The 22,894-nt window shown below is 43.7% G+C and overlaps 1 protein-coding gene across 4 annotated transcripts in view; it reads left to right on the top strand.

Moving 5' to 3' along the window:
• Positions 1-22,097, top strand: part of TP63 (tumor protein p63) — a 168,299-nt gene extending 146,202 nt beyond the window's left edge. For 2 of the 4 annotated variants that reach the window (XM_033959374.1, XM_033959373.1), the window contains exons 10-13: positions 12,986-13,143; positions 13,672-13,816; positions 16,206-16,299; positions 19,129-22,097. In XM_033959374.1, coding sequence (XP_033815265.1) covers positions 12,986-13,143; positions 13,672-13,816; positions 16,206-16,299; positions 19,129-19,416 — 685 coding nt within the window. In that variant the 3' untranslated portion in view covers positions 19,417-22,097. Of the gene's footprint in view, positions 1-3,038; positions 4,539-12,985; positions 13,144-13,671; positions 13,817-15,700; positions 15,777-16,205; positions 16,300-19,128 lie in introns of those variants that run through there. The other 2 variants (XM_033959375.1, XM_033959376.1) reach the window with 2 other exon arrangements.
• The last annotated feature ends 797 nt before the right edge of the window (positions 22,098-22,894 follow it).

Here is a 22,894-nt window from a genome sequence, read left to right as displayed (position 1 = left end):
GCATTAATTAACAGGAATCTGATTTTGTCTGTGGGATGAATGCTTAGGGATCGATTCTCAGTGTGCTTTAAGTGAGCAGAGGGTGGCTCCTGCCTGTTTAAACCACGCTGAACAGGTTGGGAAGTGATATTCACTGACCACCGTGGAACTATGCAGATCATGCTGACGTGGTCCAGAACTGGAGTCAGGGCGAGAGGTATATGGGCACCAGAGATATTTAGTGGCAGTAGCCACATAGCTAGCCAGGCAAGCTGGATGATAGAAAAGGCAGTCCTATCTTTGCCTGGTTAGCTATGCAGGGAAGGTACTGAAAAACAGCTGCCAGCTAAGTGAGAACCCAGCACTGGATAACCGGGTCTTGTTTAGCTGGCAGCAGTCAGCAAAAAAAACCAAAAAAACATTGAACTCTGTCGGCTCACTGTTGATCCTTAAGGAAATAAGACCATTAGGATTTTAATTCCTCCCATGAAATTAAAACAGAAAAAGGTCATTACAGCGTTTCACTTGTAACATTAAACAGTTAATTTCAAAGCTCAGAGCTGAAACGGAAGAATGCTAAAATTGTAAAACTCGAGAGAAAAAAAGAAAATGTAGGCAGTGTGTTTACACCTTGGGATGGGCATCAGACCCCCTTTACACTTTTCTTAAGTCTTCAACCAATGACAAGACAGCTTTCAAAACGCTTGATGACATCATACTTTCCAGTGAATGTTCAGTAGAGTGGGGTGACCATACTGTACTAGTAGGATTTTAAAAAGAGCATCTCTATCAATGGGCAGCACTTCCCACCACTCCACTCCCCCCCCCCCCTTGGTTTTCTGTAAGCGCAGTGAAATTCTTCAAGGTGTGCACATAAGGATTCTGACCCCATGGGACCTTTGACCTTTGGTCATTACCCATCAGCAACATGTCCCAGCTGTCTTCTGTGGTTAGCGTGGTGCATGTTTTTGTGAAGGCGGTATGATGCTAGTTTGTTGTCCACATGCAGTGGTACGTTTTGGTGATTTGGGATTTTCAGAGGCAGGGGACAGAGTATGGGGACCAGTGCTTCAGTTAAAGGCTGCCTGCATTTTTTTTTTTTTTTTTTAATAGTGGAATTCCTTTCTCTCTCTCTCTCTCTCTCATTTTTCCTCTCAGAGTTTTGCATGTCTGATATGTGCAAATATTTCTTTTCATTGTTTGCGAAACACCTTCAGGATCACGGCTGTGCAACCAGGGTTTCACTAGCAAACTAGGCTATATTGAGATGCAGCATCCAAACAGCTGCATTGATTCTGCAGAACGCAGGCGTCATTGTAGGCTAAGACAGTTTTTGAAGGGCCAGGCCTCACATCTGATATCCATGGAAGAGCTGTAGATGCCTAGGAAAGTTACGTACCGACTATCTCAGCTTTAAAACGGGCTCTAAATCTCAAAACCTCCTCAATTTTGCTCCTGACTTCATTTCTGCTGATCAAGCTGACCCAGTTAAAGCCCCCTCACTATGACCACTGCCTGTATGGACCTGGAGCTCTTATTTCCCTATGAAAAGCAGGCCTGCAACTCTCTACATGCGATAGGGACAGGCTGTCATTTGCAACCAGGTGGGAGATGTCAACCACGTATTCCTATGACCATCGGGAGCAGAGCATTCGGTGTGCTTGCATATGCTAAAAACCGCTATCGTGGTTTTGTAAAAGGGGGGGGGACTATTTGTAAAAAAAAAAAAAAAAGTGCTCTCTTAATGTCATTGCTCCCCTAATCACAAAGGGCCATATTCTATATGTGACGCCTCAAAATTAGCCCAGTCTAGAATAGCGCTTATTGTGATTCTGCAAGTTGCATGTGCCTTTTACTGAATCACGCTTACGTCCCCTTGATCAAGCCGTGTTAGGGGCTTTTGTCGCCGGCCGCTGCAGTCAAAACTCTGATGCTTGTAGGAATTCTATGAGCGTTGGAGCTTTTCCCGCAGCAGCCAGCGATAAAAAAAAAAAACCCGTAACGCGTCTTGGTGTCTGTGTGAGTCACATAAGTTAGGCACGTCCATTGAGGCCAGCTAAAACCAGGTCTAAATGCCAGCATCTAAGTTGTGTGCACTTCAGGCTTATTCTATAACGATAAGCCTAACTTTTAGGAATGCCCATGATCCGCTCCTGGCCATGCCCCATTTTCAAATTTGTGCATATTTATTTTATAGAATCACACTTTCCGATTTGTACTTTTAATTAGAGCCAATTAGCAGTGCCGATTAGATCAATTAATTAAGTTGTGTATGTGCATGTACAACCTTAGGCACCATATAGAGAATTGGGGGGAAATGGCCAAGAAAATCTGAATGAAATAAAAATTACCCGATACAACACAAGAACCGACACAAAATGAAAATCTTTCAGTTGCCCACCCCTAGTATGGCCAAGAAAAGAATGATGTGGAACCATGAAACAAGTTATTCCACACTTTTCTTGACACTTTCTTTCAATGAGGCAGATGCATCTAGTAGAGGGAAACCAAGCCATTGTGACATCACCGATGAGGTTGGCTCTTAGGCATTGGTGGAATGAGGGATTATGACATCACAATAGGAGGGGCCGGGAAAGGTTCTCAGCCCAACCAAGAAGAGAATGATTACAAATTATTCCACACTTTTCATTTCAATGAGGCAGATGCATTTAGTAAATGGGCACAAGTAGAGGGAAACCAAGCCATTGTGACATCACCGATGAGGTTGGCTCTTAGGCATTGGTGGAATGAGGGATTATGACATCACAATAGGAGGGGCCAGGGAAGGTTCTCAGCCATGAAATGAAATAAAAAGTGTCGAGAAAAGTGTGGACTAACTTGCAAGTTTCACGACTCCACATTCATTCTCTTCTTGGTTGAACTGAGAACTTTTCAGTGGCCCCTCGTACATGAGACCAGATCAAGCAGAAGTGGAGTCAGTTGGCACTCTAAACCCTCCAGCGCATTCTCCTGCGCCCCGTGATCCTGAAGGTGTTCTTCCAGTTATGAGTCTTGCACCCCTTCATCTGCTCTTCCTTTTCTCTGGTTCCTCTTTACAGTCTCCTTTCGGCCTGCTTCAGGAATGAACTGCTGGAGCCAAGGGGAAATGCTCCGAAACCGAGTGACACCAGCCTAAAACATTCCACACCCCCAAACCCATCAGTCTATCCATAAACAAGACCTCTCTTTTTTTTTTTCGTTCTGATTTCAAGTCTCAAGGAAATCTCACGGTGCTGAGACAGTTCATTCTTGTTTACATCTTGCGCAGACTCGCGTTTGTTTTGTGAATTACGAGCAGCTGACCTCCAATTGATTGTAGAGTTGATTTTGGCGGCAGATGGAAGCAGAAGCCCCAGGCTCCTCTTGCAGTTTGATGTTTTTATCGCATCTAACTTTTTTCCCTATTTATGTTGCGTAGTGATGCTTGGTAGCCGTGCCACACATGCTGCCCAAGTGGGCACACCGAAAAATTGCATCTTATCTGCTGACCATAAACTTCAGTGCGGCTGAAACCGTACACGCCACGTTGAAAGAAATCACCGTTGCCTGCAACTCCCATCACTTCTGAAGCAAACAAACAAAAAAGAGCCAATCTTGTGACACTTTGTAAGGGACTCAAGATGCCGCTGTAGATTTCTGTTTGATTTTTGTTTTCTCTTGAGAGTTGGGAATTAGAGAATGACACGGCCCCGCAGAAACTCAATTCTCCGTCTCATCCCCGCAAGTTTCATCGCTGTCCCTGGCCCATTCCTGTAAGCTCAGCCTTAGTCGCACAAGCCTCGAACACTTATGATTTTAAAGCGTTTGAGGCTTGTGCGGATGAGGACGGAGCTCAGGCATTGGTGGAATGAGGCATTATGACATCACAATCTGAGCTCTAGAATGTTGCTACCTAGGATGAGGACAGAGCTTGCAGGAATGAAGCAGGGACAGGACAGAACTCGTGGGGCGGGACGGGACAACGAGTTCCGGTGGGGCCAGGGAAAAATTTGTCCCCCCATGTCATTCTTTATTGGGAATCACAAATTGTCTTCTAAGATTTTTTGTTTGTTAAGTCTCTTCTGATTTCTTTTATTTTGTGAATTTAGCAGTGAGTTGTGTGTGAGCAGGTCTCAATTTTATTTTATTTTTTTGCAAAAGAATTCTCTCATTTTTCTGTGCTTAAAAAAAAAAAGTTTATGTGTGATGAGCCATTTTTGGTAGCGTGGAAGAAATGCTGACTGCGTGTTCCGTGAGAATGTGGATTGTGTTACATAGGTGACTGCTGGACAGATTCAATGAGAAATACATTCATGATAGGATTATGGACTTTTCTGGAGGGATTTGGGATGAGATTTGCATCCTTTGAGTCCCCTGCAACTCCACCCAAATCCTACTACCTTAACACCACAATATCTTTCAAGAAGCTCTTCAAAACCCTCTGTTAAAACCTTTGTTGCTTAAATGTGCTTCTGCGGTAGCAGTTAAGTGAAACAGAGAGCGGTTTCATGTTTATATTCTTAGACTTCCTGCTTACTGTTGAACTTTTCAAACCTTTGCTCTCTTGGAGTTTCACAGTTTACGGCAAAAGCTATGATTGTATTTTAAGAGCAAAGAATATTGCTTTTATTTTTTTTTATTTTTTTTTTGGGGGGGGGGGGGGGTTGTAACCAAGGTTGTTACAATGTGAATGTGTGATTTTAATTGTCAAATAAATGTACGTTTCTTTTTCATCCTAGCTCATGGTAGACTCTTTCTTTGATCTGTGTCCTGTCTTTTGCTTCAGTGCATTCTTTTGCTAAATGAGGTGGACGTTTTAAGTACAGGAAAGGCAGTTTGATTAGAAGTTTTAATGGAAAACACAAGCGCTTATGTACCCCATCGGTCTATCCAGCTGTGCAGGAACTAAGGTTCACAGTCATTCGCGCACGGGAAAAAGCCGGGCTGACATTTGAGCCCAGACAATTGGGCGCAAGACTCCAGCGCTCTGCCGGAAAAGTTAATTTTAAAGAGCTGCGACGGGGGTGTGAGGGGGGAACTTAATAGTGTTTGCGCTGCCGTTGGGGGTTGGAACCCCCCATTATAGAGGAAACTTAACTTTTCCCGATTTTTTAGGAAAAAGTTAAGTTTTCTGTATAAGGTGGGGGGATGCACCCCCCACACACCCCCCAACGGCAGCACAAACAATATTAAGTAAACCACACCCTCCATCGGAGCTCTTTAAAAGTAACTTTTATAGCGGTGCGCTGGAGTCTTGCACGTAATTGTCTGTGCTGAAATGTCGGTGTGACTTTGTCCCATCACCACTAAGGAGAACAGTCTTTGCTCTTTTGGTGGCTTTTTAGATTATTAGAAAGACAAGGCTGTTTGTCCCCATCCCCGCGAGCTCTGATCCTGTTCACACAAACCTCGAATTGTTATGGTTTTTTATTGAAATCATTTTATCAAAGTATAGAAAAAAACTCCCAATTTTATAAAACACAAATACAGAACAAGGATCAACAAAGCCCCCGTCTCCCCTTATCTCCTCCCCCTCCACTATAGAGACAACCGAACAAGCCAAATTACTACAAAATGCTGCAAAGAAAAATCATGTTGACAGAATATCTCGGTCAAACACACAGAACACAAATGCCAAATCCATAATAGCTGACCAAAAATGATAAACACAAATTAAACCAAAATCCCACCTTGCATGTAGAAATGGGCATTTCCTTCTAAATTGTGCAAAACATATAGATTATACATGGCAGGGACAGTGTTAGGGGAGTGTAACTAGGCTAGCTGTACCCTGGCCAGAGAGAGAGTCCTAAACCTGCTGGAAGCTGAAGAAGGCCCGGCCTGGTACTGGGCTTTGTGGTCCTCAGCTCTGGCAGGACACACATTTCAAATCTAATATATTCTAATCACAAAATAGATCTACCTTTTGTTGTCTGTTCATTTTATTTTTCCGATCATGTTGGTCTCAGGTTCTGGTTTCTGTTTCCTTCTGACTTCTCTTAACTCACTCACCAGGGTCTTCTGCTCATTTGAAATTTCTTCTTTTTCCATCTTCCATCTCTGTGTATGTATTTTTTCCCCATGTTCAGCATCTCCTTTCTCTATGTCTCCTATACTTGTATTTTCCCTGTGTCCATCTCCCTGCCTTCATCATCATCATCACCATTCAATGATACTATTCCCTCCCCCTGTATCCAGCATCACTCCTTGGTGTCCCTATGCCCCCCCTCAAGTCCAGCATCTCCCTTCTATGTTCCTATTCTGCCCCATGTCTAGCCATCTTCCCTGTTTCCATATATCATCCCATGTCTGGCATTGCTCCTCTGTGGCCATTTACCACCCCCATGCTCCAATCCATGCCCACCAAATCCCCTCCTTTTTATATATTTCCCTGTGTCCAGCTTCTCCCCCCCCCTTACTCCCTTACACCAATGTGTCTCTTGCCCTCTTCCTTCATCCCTTTGGTTCAGCTTCTCTCCCTCCCCTTCTCTCTCTCCTCCTCCCTGTAGGTCCAATATCTCCCTCCCTTCCCTCCAGCTCCAGCCCCTATCTCCCTTCTCCCCTTTCTCTCAGCCACTAGACCAAGGCCAGTACCTATCTTTCCCTTTCCTTCAGCTCTGCAGCCAGCCAGGCAGTACTTCCCCATGGGTCATAGTAAAGCAGAAACCCCCTCTATGAGACCAGCAGTCCTCCCCCATGAATACAGTGACAGTGACATCCTCCCCCACCCCCAATGTGGGTCAACCAGCTAATATAGGAGTTTTACCACACTAATGTCTACTGTGGAGAGACACTCGCTGTTTAATGCAGCTCAGTAGGTTAGATTCCTCCAAAAATCTTAGGCATTATGGTTTATTCAAATCTGATCTATCTCGTAACTTGTACAGAATACAGCAGTATACAATAAAATTATAATCAGAAAAGGAATAAAAAAGACTTCCAATAATCAACAGAAAAGCACCTACACAAGACATGATCAAACCTTCAGCCCGAGAAGCCCAAACATTCACTAACCGTAGGTTTCAGAGGTACCAATGCAAATACCACTCCATACTCTGGACACAGCGGAGCAGAATGCCTTAGCAATAGTCTCAGACAGGCACCCCCCCCCCAAAAAAAAAAAAAAAAGATTGGAGAAGGTTATCATGCCGCTGTACCGGGCCATGGTGTGCCCTCACCTGGAGTACTGCGTCCAGCACTAGTCGCCGTACATGAAGAAAGACACGGTACTACTCGAATGGGTCCAGAGAACAGCGACTAAGATGGTTAAGGGGCTGGAGGAGTTGCCGTACAGCGAAAGATTAGAGAAACTGGGCCTCTTCTCCCTTGAGCAGAGGAGATTGAGAGGGGACATGGTCGAAACATTCAAGGTACAGAAGGGAATAGACTTAGTAGATAAGGACAGGTTGTTCACCCTCTCCAAGGTAGGGAGAAGGAGAGGGCACTCCCTAAAGTTGAAAGGGGATAGATTCCGGACGAACGTAAGGAAGTTCTTCTTCACCCAGAGAGTGGTGGAAAACTGGAACGCTCTTCTGGAGTCTGTCATAGGGGAAAACACCCTCCAGGGATTCAAGACAAAGTTAGACAAGGTCCTGCTGAACCAGAACGCACGCAAGTAGGGCTAATATCAATTAGGGCCAAAGAGCTGCCGTGTGAGCTGACTGCTGGGCATGATGGACCACTGGTCTGACCCAGCAGCGGCAATTCTTATGTTCTTATGACATGCAGTAGTCAAAGTTGGAAGCACAACCCGATGTCCAAATTGTCAGTTGAAAATGCACTTAAATTTCTTACCACCGCCAATGTATCAAGAAATATAAGACGATATATGTTCAGAGATAGTTATACTAGAATTACAAAGGGCTCCAAACGTTCATCAGTCTAAGTCAAGAAGTACAGGAAGGTTTAAAGAGAGGTAAATTCCTTTTCACTATGTACATTGTCATAATTCAGACTGTGTTACTTTAAATTTGTTTCCTTTTCCTCCCTGTTGTTCTTGTTTTCTGGATTAGTTCTAACTGTTGGTCCTTCCTTCCCCAACTCCCCTCTTGCCTTGCACCAATTATTCCTCAACGAGCCTCAGCCACGCCATGAAGAAGAATCGGAGGCCTGCTCTGGCACTTTCCTCCTGCCGAGTCCCTCCTTGATGTCATTTCCAGAAGGAGGGACTTGGCAGAAGGAAGGTGCTGGAGCAGATCTCTGAATTTTCTTCTCCATGAGTGGTTGAGGCTTGTTGAGGTATAAATGACGCGGGGTAAGAGGGGAGTTGGGGGAGGAAGGCACAGAGATGCCGACCTGGATGCAAATTTATTTATTTATTTTTTTTTTTTACCATGGGATCAAGGCTTTTTACCACTCCCACAGGGCGATAAAAGGCCTTGCTCCTGTTCTCGTGGTAAACCAGTTGAAATTTTTCCCATTTCTATGACAAGGAACAAGACAAAGAGAGGGGAATCCTATGAATGGCGCCCAAAGAGGTACAGGGAAGATCTGCACTAAACTGGTATTCTGCAAAGGCCACTCTGCGCAGATCACCCTTCATAGAATACTAGTTTAGAACTTTGGCTGTGAGCACTTACGCCTGCTGAAACCTGGTGTAAGTGCTGACATAGTGCCAATGGCATTTGGGCATCGAAATGACCCTATTCTATAACACTACATCTAATTTCTGGGAATGCCCCCGAACTGCCCATGCACCTCCTATGGTCACATCCCCGTTTGATTTGCAAGCTACAAGATTTGGATGCACATTTTGCAAAATAAAGGGCAAGGCAGAGCTGCATGGAAACCCAAATTAGCTCCAATTAGCATGAATTATTGATTGTTAATGGCTCATTAACTAATTAGTTTGCATACAGATTTGGGATTTATGCTCAAATAGGGGCACCCAAATTTTGGTGACCTATATCGAATTCAGGGGAGTCTGTCCTGGATAAGAGAGATATTTGGACAGGAGGTGTGGAAATTGGTATGCCATTTATAGAATGGTAATCAGTGCGTGGAGGTATGACCATTACAGCCGCCATTGAAATGGCATAGATGGTTGCATCTAAACTGAGGTGTGCCCATGCCAACTTACGTTAGTATTCTATGATGACATCTTGGTGCACAGATACTCTTATAGAATTGGCACCAAATGCTCAGTACTATCTCATCTAAACGGAGGTGCCATTTTACTGAATTGCTTCCATAATGAAAATAGAAATGGTGATTTTATAGTACAGATATCAACCACTTGTAACTGATAATACTAACCCGACAAAAATGGAAGCAACCAATGGCCACAAGACATCATGACAACCCACTGCAGCTCTATTAAAATCGGCAGAATCAAACATTTGACTGAGATGTAATTTAATCCCTGTCTCTAAGGTAGTACACGTTACAATGTCCTCTTCCAGATAGGTTTGTTGCTCGGAGTCACAAAATGTACCCAGTATTATTTATTTATTTGTACATTTATTGCATCAAAATGGGTAAAAAAAAAAAAAAATGCATGAAAAATAAACAAATCAAACAATAATTCAAAAGTATCCAAATAGGAGGGAATAAATCACAACAATAAAAACTTGATAAGACCTTATGTGAAAACAGTGGAAAGGAATTGTTTTAAAGAGGTCTTTCTCCCAGTTCATAAAGGTTTAAAAAAAAAAAAAAAATCAATTTGACCAATTATAACCCAACTTTGAATTTTGTACCTAAAGGAAACAAAGTCTCAAAGGTAAGGGGTCAAGTAGCTAAAGGTTGAATTTTTGAGAAATGTCCAATCAGAATAAGGGGATGGTCAATAGATAAGACTGGACAGCTCACACTCCCTATGGGAGTCTAACTAGAGGTCAAAGGTTGGTTTCCCGAGTAGGCTGATTCTGATTGGCTGGGACACAGGACCCTTATTCAACAGGTGGAACTGAGTTTACTGTGGAGACTGTGTGTTTTCTCTGTGCCAGGGTCTCCTGCATGTTTAAGACCACTAGGCACAATTTTTTTCTGCAAGGATTTCTCTGCAAGTGTTCCACACAAAACCACCGTAAATTAAAAAAAAAAAAACCTTTAGAAAACTCAGTGTAAAGCACTGTAATAGCAAATAATCCCTCTGGATAGGGCATTCGTGATCTCTGAAAACCCCATCCAGCTGTTATTACTGCCTAAATGTTGTCTGCAGCCTGTCTGGTTCCATTTAACTCTTTCCTTCCCTCTACTGGCACTGCTAACTTAGGCTTCTAATGTCAGTTAATCATGGGCTGAACAAAGTGAGATTTAGGTGATTCCAGCAAACAGACTTTTCAGTAAGTGTCAGAAACCTCATACCTGGGACAAAGGCATAAATTTTATCCCCCACTCAGAAGAAAATTAAACAGCGCTCACATATCTGTTTCAGAAGAAACAAATTTCACCTCCCAAGGTGGAGAACATTGAAATAGGGATATATCAAGGGGGAGAAGGGAAGACATCTCAAGCTTGAAATTAGTGAGTAAAATGTTGTTGCCTTGTTAGTTTATTGGTCTAATCATGTCTTGATAATTTTATTTCTAGCTGCAGCTATAATAGTGAGCCTTGTATGGTACTTAAGCCCTGGGTTGGCCACCATTGGAAATAGGAGCCTGGGCTTAATGGAGCCTCGGTCTGTCCCATTCTGTTCTTATCTGGAGAGTATTTTCATATCTCCAGTGGCAAGCCGGGAGAAGAATATTCAAGTAAAACAACACAGAAAACGAAATAAAATGGAAATGTTTGATCTGTTTGCTCATGTACTAAGCAACAAGCAAAAAACAAAAGGAATTGACCCCAAAATATCCACAAAGAAGAAAATCCAGAGAAAACCAAAAAAACTCTGTGGAGTGACGATATTCCTAAATGGACTTTATTTGAAAGTGTCAAAGTTCCAAAGGTCCACTGAAATCATCCACATAAAATAATTCCATCCACATAAAAGTCCTGTATCCCTAGCGGACTAGGTCCTTTAAGGCTCTTATGTGGATGATTTATTTTTATGTGGATGGAATTATTTTATGTGGATGATTTCAGTGGACCTTTGGAACTTTGACACTTTCAAATAAAGTCCATTTAGGAACATCGTCACTCCACAGAGTTTTTTTGGTTTTCTCATGTACTAAGCACACACAAATTGGTTAGCATGCTTCAATTTAACTGCCGTAACCAATTAGCGTACAGTATGCCCGTTCTCCACTCCCAGACCTGCCCTCAGTGCTAAAATATACATTTGATTTTTAGTGTGTGGGTAGCATGTGCTGATCTCAAAATTATTAAGGTTGCCTGAGCACATCCTGTGGTAAGGCACTTTTTTTTAGCTGCGGTAAGCTTATTGTTTTAAATTACTTTGTATTCTGATTCCAAACCGCCTAGGATTTTGTCAATAAATAAATAGTAAAAGGACACTTAATATGTCCATGAAGATACATTAGTCCAATTTTCATTAGGAATCTTCCTTAGCAAATGCTTTGTCACAACAATCTGATCAGAACTTTATTTTCTTTGTAAAACGTCACTTTGCTACAATGGAGCTTAATGGAAACTTCTTGAATCATCCAGTAACATCTGCCAATAATAGTAATACTCTTTAAAGAATCGTACATTTGTTTAATTTTAGAGGTCCAAGTCACAGCACCCTTTACTGAATTGACCCATGAGTGGAATTCTGAAGTCCGCACTGGTCTGATGTCTGAACACAGCAGACAACTAATCCGCATTTCTTGCGAACTGATGTCCCAGTGTTAAATCAGATCAACGTGGGGGGAGGCCACTGCTTGCCCTGGATCAGTATTTGGGATTCCGGAATCTTGGCTATTCTTTGACATTCTGTATGGAATGTTGCTACTCCTTGGGTATTGGCCACCGTGAGAACGAGCTACTGGGCTTGATGGGCCATTGGTCTGACCCAGTAAAGCTGTTCTTATGTTCTATGTAATGCAGATTTGAGTACTACAGATTCTGTAACTGGTGCCGATTTGTGTCTGCCGCCGACTGTGTGTCGATCACACATCGGCGCTGGTTTCAGAATTACGCTTATGGGAAAGATAGGTGCCGGAAATGTAGGCCTACATTTCTGGTGCCTATCTTTGCGTGAATCGTGCCAACATAGCTGCTTTAAGCCGCCACTTCCGGTGTTGGCCATGCCTACTTTGACATTTGGCAGCCTAAAGCGCCTATGTAGGCGAGATGCCGGAACCTTTAATTTAGGCGTTGGCAGGCACCTAAACCTCGCCATTTTTTGCCATTTCTAATGGCGTTCTCCAATTAACTTAAGCAGCCCTCAGTGTTTCCCCCTTTACCTTCAAAGCCCTGTGTGCCATCCTGTTCCTACAAAGGTCAAGGTCAAGACCCCATTGAGTCTTCGGGGGGGGGGGGGGGAGGGGAAGGGGATTTGCTCTCACCAGTTTATACAACCTCTTACTGCTCTTCTTGCAAGACTGATATGTGGAAGAAAATTGATTCCATATCTGGTTTTACTGCAACCTTTCTTGGGTGAATTTTTTCAAAATGAAGGAAATTATTTGAATAAATGTTATTTATTTATTTTAGTAGCATGCAAAATGAGTTTTTACCAGCAACAGGAAGGATATGGATACCCTCGATGAACAGAAACTTCTTCCCAGGGCTGTTAGCGTATTATCAGCAGTCTAATTTTAGAAAGAATATTTAATAGGGATGTTATTTTTAACCTGAAATGAGAAGGAAAACCCAGGTATGGTATTTTTTTGTTCCTGTGTTGTCAATCATGTACATTACCTGGCAAATGGGTGCCCCATCCCCCCATTTTTCAAAACTGTAGTGCAGATAACATAGTACTGTAGAGCTGTTACCGCCACGGCCAGGGCTAAAAATGCTAAATCCTGCCCTAAATAGAACAATAATATATATATATATTGTTGTTGTTGTTTTTTTTTTAACCCTAAACAAAATTTTAAAAATCCCTTAAACAACACAGAAAACTAAACAAAATGGAAATGTTTGATCTCCGTGCTGCTAAAGCTTAATTGTAATTTTTTTCGATGCTTTCCTTTTTCAGATCCTCACTTCAAGCACAGGCCTCCTTCGGCTCCAGTTCTCCACCTCTCAGCAAGATGAACAGTATGAATAAGCTGCCCTCGGTCAGCCAGCTGATGAACCCCCATCAACGCAACGCCCTGACCCCCACCGCCATCCCGGATGGCATGGGAGCAAACAGTAAGGAATCTGTCTCTAACCCTCTCGCTAGAATGCCTGGCCTCGAGAACGTTGACACTGGTCGTTCGAAGACTGTCTATTTCCCGTTAGCTGCAGCGGTATTGAGGCAATGCAGTGAGGGGAACAGAGATTGGGTGACTTGAATAATCGGTCAACCAGAAAAGGATAAAAGTACAATCTCTATTTGTTAAAATGTGATAATTACAGAAACATAAAACACAGCACCAGCCTCTCCTTCTGCATCACCTTAATCGACCAACCAGAACAAGTCACAGACAGACCAATCAAGCTTAGAAATTAGCAACTTTTTCTCAATCTGATCCATTTAAATCTTTCTCACGAGGGAATATGTTTAGCTTTGGACTTATGGTAACATGACTGCAACGGTTGTATTCTCTTTGAATAGCCTGAACATGTGAGAACATGCGCTATGATTTAACGCTCTTTTAGATGTGACACGAAACTCCTGGAAGCGAGGAATGCATTTGGTGGAGATAACTTGTAACTCAAAATTCTTTTCTCTTCCAGTTCCCCTGATGGGCACCCATATGTCAATGAGCAATGATCTCAATGGACTGAGCCCCACTCAGACGCTGCCCCCCTCCTTGTCAGTGCCATCAACATCACACTGCACTCCTCCCCCTCCTTACCCCACAGACTGCAGCATCTCCAGGTACGTGAACTCGGGAAATTAACATCGGGGAGGGGGAAGGTGTGGGTGGGCACAGGCTTGAGGACATGGTGTAATATGGTTTTGTAGAGAGTGGCGTAGTAATGGGAGTGGGCCGCCCCAGGCGCCATGTTAGTAGGGGCGTTGGCGCCCCTCCTTCTCTCCACTCCGCCTCTTCCCACTCCTCACTGTGCCATGCGCATGCCCCCTTCCCTTCCCTCATATCTTTAGTTGTTCACCGCCGCGAGCAACAACTTTAGCGTGGATCGATTTCTCACTCCGCTAGGGGACGCTCGATGAAGTTACAGGGAAATACTTTTAAAACCAATAGGAGGAAATTTTTTTTCACTCAGAGAATAGTTAAGCTCTGGAATGCGTTGCCAGAGGTTGTGGTAAGAGGAGATAGCGTAACTGGTTTTAAGAAAGGTTTGGACAAATTCCTGGAGGAAAAGTCCATAGTCTGTCATTGAGAAAGACATGGGGGAAGCCACTGCTTGCCCTGGATCGGTAGCATGGAATGTTGCTACTCTTTGGGGATTCCGCATGGAATTTTGCTACTCTTTGGGGATTCCGCATTGAATGTTGTACTCTTTGGGATTCCGGAATCTTGCTTACTCTAAGATAATGGAATGTTGCTACTCTTTGGGTTTTGGCTAGTGACCTGGATTGGCCACCATGAGAACAGGCTACTGGGTTTGATGGACCATTGGTCTGACCCAGTAAGGCTATTCTTAGGTTCTCATGACTGCGTCATGTCTCCCGCTGATGTCTCTTCTGAGCACAATGTAAAGAAAGTGACGTCAGCAGGAGAGACGACGGGGTCACGAGGAGCACGTTGAAGTTCTTGTTGCTTGCAGTGGTGAACAACTAGAGGCACAGGGGAAGGGAAGGGGGGTGCGCGTGTGGCAGGGGTATTTGGGGAAGGAGCAGGGGGGCGGAGATGAGGGCGTGGCAGGGGCACCATTTCCCCGGGCGCCTCTCACCCTCTGCTTCAGTCTTTAGTTGTGCCAAGAGGACAGGGATTATGTGTTTTGTACTTATACCTTCATGTTTATTCTACTGCAACAAAATAATTTAATAATCAGAGGAATAAGTACAGTGTTCCCCTGCAAATTCGCGAATCGCGGACTCGCTCATTCGCGGTCTACTCCGACCGCCTCTTCCTGTAGTAAAGTCGGGCTGCACCAATCAGGAGCTGCGTGTCAAAGCAGCTCCTGATTGGTGTAGCCCGACTTTACTAGAGGAAGAGGCGGTCGGAGCAGACCACGAGTGATTCTCTTCACCCACCGGCGCACCAGCTGCCCTCTCCTGCCTCCCGTGCCTTTTGACAGGCTGAAATTCGCGGGGGTTCCTGGAACGGAAGCCTCGCAAATTTCGGGGGAGTCCTGTATTGCACAGACTGTAATACTCTCCCCAATCCTTGTCATCTTTCTTCAAAACATGTATCACTGACAAACTATCACTAAGAATGTGTACTATTTGGGTGAACAGTCCATTAAGAAACTCAATTTGCTTCCATCGTGCTATTAAATGCACCGCAATGCCTTGTTAGACCTGGCTCATTTGTAGGGTATGAATGAATGGTAGCAGAGGACTCCAGGCGACAGCCTAGAGTTGGGGGAGGGTTGAGACAAAGGACCATTTTCCAGTGGTGAATCTGTACAATCACAACCTGTAAATTCTGTTCTGGGCGTCCCGTAAATGTTCAACCCCGACATGTCTCAACTGCTTCCAGACAAATAAAGCTTTTTGAAATGATTACGATGAACTCTTTGCTGTCAGGATGTAGAATTGCAGGGCAAAATTCTAATAACGTAACCGATAGAAACGTAAGATTCTGTGTATTGCTATGTGAGAGTAAGGGCTGTATTTTGCACACCCTTACAGTCACCTGGGCTTGGATTCACCCCCTTCCCCTAATCAAATTGTGCATGCCTATGGACAAGTGAAAGACAGACGTGAGGTGAGATACAATTAGTTTTAACTGCGTCATTGCGCTCTGTTTCTTTCACTGCCGGCATCGTCTTAAGGTTGGGAATGCTTTCACCCTGATGATTTTGTGGGAGGTGTAATGTTCAACCGACAGCAAATCAAAAAGGAACATATATGTCCACCCCGGCCTCTTCAGTTTCTGTTTCCGTTGCATTCTGGGACATATTGGTGGTCTGGCTTTTGGAAGAGGGGGGGGGCACAGTTGGTGCCAGAATGCATTGAGAGAGAGGCACTTGCCGGTTCTCCTTGAATTCCGCCGCCTGGGCTCCCGGGGGACACAGTAGTGGAAGGGTTGAACGTCTTGCATGTTTTCTTCACGTTGGAGTTCTTGCAGTCTAGTTGCGGTTGTCTCATGGCAGTCAGCTTGATGGCTTTTGCTTACTTCCTTTCCACCCTGCAGTTTTTTAGCGAGGTTGGGCTGTTCATCCTGTCTGGATTATTTCACTACCCAGGGACTGACCACCATCTATCAGATTGAACATTACTCTATAGACGTAAGTAATCGGTTAATTCCATTAGTCAGAAGTTCCTTTTATGGTGTCATCTTACCTTATTTTCTCTCTTCAGAACCTCTGGCTTTGCATTTCACATTAACACTCATATTGTGGTATAATTTAATTCGCTTTTGAAAATTCATCAGACAAGGTTGAAGAATAATTATCATAATTCTTTATCCATTTATAGTAAGAACTAACAGAAGTGCTAAACTTGATAACAGTGATGTGTCAGAATGAGTTGCTTGTAGAGATCAATCATCAAATATTTGCACAACCAAAGGACTCTCCCCACCCCAAAAAAAAAAAAAAAAGAGGGTGAAAAAGGAAGGAAGAAAGGAGAAAAAATGGGGTTTAAGTTTGGAGGTAAGGAACAGAGAAAGGCAGAGCTTCCAAGTTACTCAGGTTCGTGAGGGAGATTTTAAGTCAGTCCTGGGTTTCTGTCAACTTCATCCTGATGCATTATGGGCCTTGCACCACTGATTTCAGTGGACGGAATCAGGGACTACAAATCCCATACTGCTTTTGGGATGTCAACTTAAAATCAAGACTGCTTAAAAAGTCTCCTTCCTGGAACTGGGTAACACTTGGCAGCTCTGGAAATGGGAAGAAATGAAAGAAGAAACTGAATCTCCCCTCTTCAAAATATACAAAGGGACGGGAAATGGGAATGAGGAATTGGAGAATTTAAAAAGAAGGGCAAAGTAGGACTGTAGCAAGGTTTTAGAGCAGTGAGTCGGAATCCCAAATGAGGTCACAAAACCTATGTTGTAGGGTCATGACCTGGGTGGCCTCTCCATATTATTCTGCTAAAAACTGATTGGGAAACACTGCTCTAGATTTTGTAGGCATCTGGGTGATTCACTTTTGATGAAGTAGAATCTGAACCTATTGCATTCTAAGAACTTAAAGGAAACCAGTTTGATTGCTTCCAGTCTGGCCTATGTGCTATTTATTAATTCACTTAAGTGCTAAGATTTATTAGCCATCTTTATAAAGAGATCCCCCAGGCTGGTGTACACTATATTACTGTCACATGAAATATTCTGATGGGTATGCATTATGACATCTGTGGAGTTTTGTTTGATGTTTATATGACATCATAGTAATGGGAAGAAGGCCTAGTCTGCTCAGTAAAGTTTTGGGGGATGTAAGAGCCACTTTGTGCATATCTCACGCCTTTCTGGAAGTCCACTTTTGAGTTGAGTTGCTGATCAGGGCAGATTGCTCCGGTGCTTTTATTTCCAGCCTCTGTGTTTCTCCCATGCCTTTTTGAACCCCGTTACCATTTTCTTCTCTGTCATCTCCTCTGGGAGAACATTCCATGCATCCAGCACCATTTCAAGAAAAAAATATTTCCTTTTCTACTCTCTTGTACCTTCATTTTTTGTCATGTTATAAATAACCATCCAAAGTTGGAAGGATGTTGGGGTGTTTTATCCACCCCCTACCTCCCCTCAACAAAACCTAATATCTCAAAAATATTGTGCTCCAAATACATTTTTAAGATGGGGTTTGATCTATTTCTTCTTTAGTAGCTTGAGGACATTGCCAAATCTGAAATGTTACCCCTTGCAATACCATCAAGGCAGTTTTTACATTCATAATAATAATAACCAGTTTATATAACGCAGGGCCATAAAGTTCTATGCGGTATTTTTACCTATCTGTCCCACAATCTACCTATGATACCTGGGGTAACAGAGAATTAAGTGACTTGCCCAGGGTCACAGGAAGCAACGTGGAGATCAAACCCACAACCTCAGAGTGCTGAGGCATTGGTTCTAACCGTTACACCACTTCTATCCAAGGAGGCAGCTAGAGATGGCGCTGGTCTTTGACCAGAAGGCCGCCGCGTGAGTGGACTGCTGGGCACGACAGACCACTGGTCTGACCCTGCAGCGGCGATTCTTATGTTCTTATGGATTTCATAAATGTTGTCTCTAAATCTGAACACATCGATCCATTTGCAAATGGATATTGATAGAACGGGGATTCAGATTGGGTCTGATGATTATGATATGAAAGTTTGATGTGTTAGTTTTAGGTCTGGAAAGGAGGGACAGGGGAGATATGATTGAGACGTTCAAATACGTGAAGGGTATTAATGTAGAACAAAATCATTTCCAGAGATAGGAAAATGGTAAAACCAGAGGACATAATTTGAGGTTGAGGGGTGGTAGATTCAGGGGCAATGTTAGGAAATTATACTTTACGGAGAGGGTGGTGGATGTCTGGAATGCGCTCCCGAGAGAGGTGGTGGAGAGGAAACTGTGACTGAGTTCAAAGAAGTGTGGAATGAACACAGAGGATCTAGAATCAGAAAATAATATTAAATATTGAACTAAGGCCAGTACTGGGCAGACTTGCACGGTCTGTGTCTGTGTATGGCCGTTTGGTGGAGGATGGGCAGGGGAGGGCTTCAATGGCTGGGGAGGGCTTCAATGGCTGGGAGGGTGTAGATGAGCAGAGATTTCGGCAGTTAGAACCCAAGCACAGTACCGGGTAGAGCTTTGGATTCTTGCCCACAAAAAATTTAAATTGAATCAGGTTGGGCAGACTGGATGGACCATTTGGGTCTTTATCTGCCATCATCTACTATGTTACTATGTTATTCTTGGTTGTCTGATGCAATAGTTCTCAACCTGGTACTTGGAATCACCAAACCAGCCAGGTTTCCAGGAGCTCACCTTATGAATATGCATGACACACATTTCCATGAATGATATGCAAATGTAACGCCTGGCTGGATGAGCGCCCCCCCTCCCCCCCCCACACTGTTCAACACATCATTATAAACTAAAAATGAACCTGCTCTTTTCTTCCCAGGATCTGGCGAGCCTGAAGATCCCAGAACAGTTTCGCCCTACAATTTGGAAAGGGCTCATGGAGCATCGGCAAATCCAGGATTTCTCGTCCCCTCCCCACCTCCTGCGAGCCAGCAGCAGCGCTGTCAGTGTCGGTGCCGAGTCCCGAGGGGAGCGGGTCATCGATGCTGTCCGCTTCACGCTAAGGCAGACCATCTCCTTCCCACCTAGAGATGACTGGAATGATTTCAACTTTGATATGGATCCCCGTCGGAACAAGCAACAGCGCATCAAAGAGGAAGGAGAGTGAACTAGACCTTACAAGCTCTTCCTCCTCATCCCTCCAATAGCTTAAATGGAGAAGAACAGAACCATTTTACCCTTTGGGTACGCGTTATACACGAGGGGCTCACTCAGTTCCAGGGCCTCTATTCTCTGGTGGGGGAAGACATTCTCTTCAGAGCCTAAGATTTATCTTTAAAGTTCGGGGAGGCATTTCAATGACAGTAGTGGTATTCAAAATAAGCCTTTACTGAAAATAATTACTCCCACGTAAAGAGGGGATATCGTAATAAGTTCAGTTATAACTTCATAACTTAAATGTACAATTAGAACCATAGAATTTGGACCCTTTGTGCCACACACTTCTGGAATACCCTCCTTCCCTTTCTTTGATCTTTGGGTTTCTTCTGGACCTTTCCTGCGCTGTCTGACTTCCAAAGGACCCTTCTGGTACTCTTCTGATGCTTGACTTCCCCTAAAGCATTGACTGGGGAATTCTTGCCTTTGCTCCTTGCCACTTTCCTTGTGGCGGTGCATTTTGGAAAGGCACCTAATGCACGTTTCTCACTCCTCCTGTAGGATCTCTGATCACCTTTTGAACTCGTAGCAGGATTCTCTCTTCCCATCAGAGACAGGCCCAAAGGGAGAGATTAGCACTCTCATTGTTCAGACACTCTCCATTCCATTGCTGGATCTGTTGAGATCAGCAACTTTGGCATATTGCCAGATGGGTCACTGCAGAAACTTTACTGTGTGGTCCTCTGCGCCAACTGATGGACACTAGAGACTTCCTTCCTCTCCAAGCTCCCTGAGAAAAACGGGAGAGTCAACATTTCCTTCCTTCCCTTCTAACCTCCAGGAGGCATGGACAGACCGCCTCTTTCCCTTCTGACTAGAATCACCTCATAACTCATGGTTTGGTCAGGGACACTACTGAGGGAAGTATCATAACAAAATGCTCCTAGCTTTCCATATGCTTCCCGCATGCAGTCTCCTTTTGACTGGTATTACTGGTTGTGTGAAGAAATGACTCAGGAGATAAGCAGCGCCCTCTGCTGGTGTTCTTGGTGTTTCTCTTCCTCTTCTCTGACAGCTCTTCACTCTATCACCTGTGCAAGACTACTGCGAGCCAATGAAATGGTAAAAAAAGAGGGGGGAGGTAGGGGAGGGGGATACATCCATTGGATTTGGTAACTAAAAGAATGTCTTGATGCTATGAGTACCAAACGACCTCAACTCAGTTTATTTGCCCCCCAAAAACCTCCATTATGGCACTACTCAGTTGCTGTATAGAAACCATGAAGTTAGAGGCAGCTCAGTCCTTTCTTAAAGCGTCATTATTACATCAGCTCTAGTTTATCGTCACCACTCCTCCCGTTCAGACCCTTAATCACCAGAAAATCTTGTTCCGTAGGCACAACTAACTAAAACATCTCCTTTGCATATTTATTCTTGAAGAGAAATCATCTCATAGAAGAGTCTGGGAGTAGGATGATTTTGACTATGGATCAAATTAGATCAATATTCATACGGGACTGGGAATAGAAAGATTTCTAAAGTGGATACTGCTTACACACTGGGAAAGAGGGATGTTGATAGCATTAGGGCATTACACTGGGGATGCTGAACTCAATCTATGTGCGTCATCAGCGCAGGAGCAGTGAGCTCCCCTTCAGCCACTGCTTCAGCACCTCCTGTTGGGAAAACCAGTGCTTCCTCCTGGAAGAAACTGGGACTGCAAGAGCGCTGAGCTTGGTCTCTGCTCTTCAGTTAGGCCTGGTTGTGTGTTCTTTGGGAGTAAACAGAGTAACACGTACGTGATAACAGTTAATGGCTACTGCAGGCCATTTTAGATTTGTCCAGTTAGGATTTGTCTAATTTGGGTAGATGCGCATTTCATTTGGTTAAGGCTGTCAACATCGCAGGATGTCCATAAAACATTATTAGCCGGGTAGACTTGGGAGAGCCATTGCACAGGCCTGGAAACGAGCATTGGAAGTAGATCTATGCTTTGAGAAGCACCAGGCACCGTAGAAGACAGGATGCTGGGCCTGATGGACTTTAACAGCATGAATCCAGTGAGATGTGCTTGAAAGCCAAAAGGTAGCCCAAGCTCAATTAAAACGATGACTTTCAATGACAAAGCAAAGGTGACGCCATGAATAGAAAGGAGCGCAAGTTAAATTCCTCCTTCTAAAGTTTACGCCGACAATTTAATAATTCTCTTGAGCCAATTCTGCTCTTTCCAGTCCCTAGTGTATCCCCGGAAGAAGCCGATTTAGGTTTGGCGAAACGGGCACCGTCGGGATTGGACTGGAGCAATCCAACATTTGAGGTAATGTTTTTTGGGCTTTTTCTGTATTTGTTAGCTGTTACCATTTGAAATAATTTTTTGTGCAGTTGAAACATAAATGGTAAAATTATATTTAAAAACGAATTATTAAATATAGAAAAAATATTTAATAACGGTGTTAACAAATCAAATCAAATAGTAAAAGAGGTTTTTTTAAATATAGAATCAGTGACTGAAATCTGGAACTAAGTCTCAGACTTGAATCTTGTTGTATTCCATCAGTTCCTTTTTCCTCTCTTATATACATTGAAAGTTTTGTCGTTGAAAGTCATAGGGCTCCTTTTACTAAGGTGCGCTAGCGTTTTTAGCGCACGCAGGATGTTAGTGCGCGCTAAACCTGCGCTACGCTTCTAGAACTAACGCCAGCTCAATGCTGGCGTTAAGGTCTAGCGTGCGCTATTCCGCGTGTTAAGGCCCAGGAGCCCATAGTTTCAATTCAATTCATTCAATTCAATTCAATTCATAGTTTCAGCAGCGTGCCTGATTTTAAGGCCAAATGGGATCGGCACATGGGATCTATTCACAGGGCAAAGGTAGGGGAGGGACATTAAGGTGGGCAGACTAGATGGGCCGTGGGCCCTTATCGTCTATTGTTTCTATGTTTCAATTGAGCTTGAAGGACTTTCACCTGACCCAGAATGGCTTTTCTTATGTTCTAATGGTCTGTAACAAGATTTCTTCCCCCTTTGAAGTAATCCAAGTTTCTAGTTAAAAAAAGAAAAAAGTATTGAGGCCGATATTGAATAGGGGGAACTAACCAGGTAGGGGGGCTCCTATCTAGTTATACCCCGCTGAGAGGATGATCTCCTGGATTTTTAGTGGTAGTGTTGCTAAAATATGGGGGGAGCACCGTGGCATTTTCTGGACTGTGCCAGGGTAGTTGAAGATCAGAGTCTGGGCAGAGTCAAGAATCACCTGGTTTAGCTGCGATTTTCCATCCTCTAACTTTACCCCGGCAGATGTCGAGATGCCAGTCAGTTCCAGTGGATGGAGGAGGTGTAGCGTTGACTCTCCGGATCATACTCTACCCACGGTTGCCAACGCCTTAAAATTCCCAGGCTGCTTTAGGCTAAATATTGAGCCCATTAACATTCCAATTCTTCTGCATTATTAAAGGTTTATTCATGACACAATTCACTATAAATATTGAACG

Source organism: Geotrypetes seraphini, chromosome 9, assembly GCF_902459505.1.
Source record: "Geotrypetes seraphini chromosome 9, aGeoSer1.1, whole genome shotgun sequence".
In the NCBI taxonomy this organism is placed as follows: Eukaryota; Metazoa; Chordata; class Amphibia; order Gymnophiona; family Dermophiidae; genus Geotrypetes; species Geotrypetes seraphini.
This window is presented reverse-complemented; position numbering and strand designations above follow the sequence as displayed.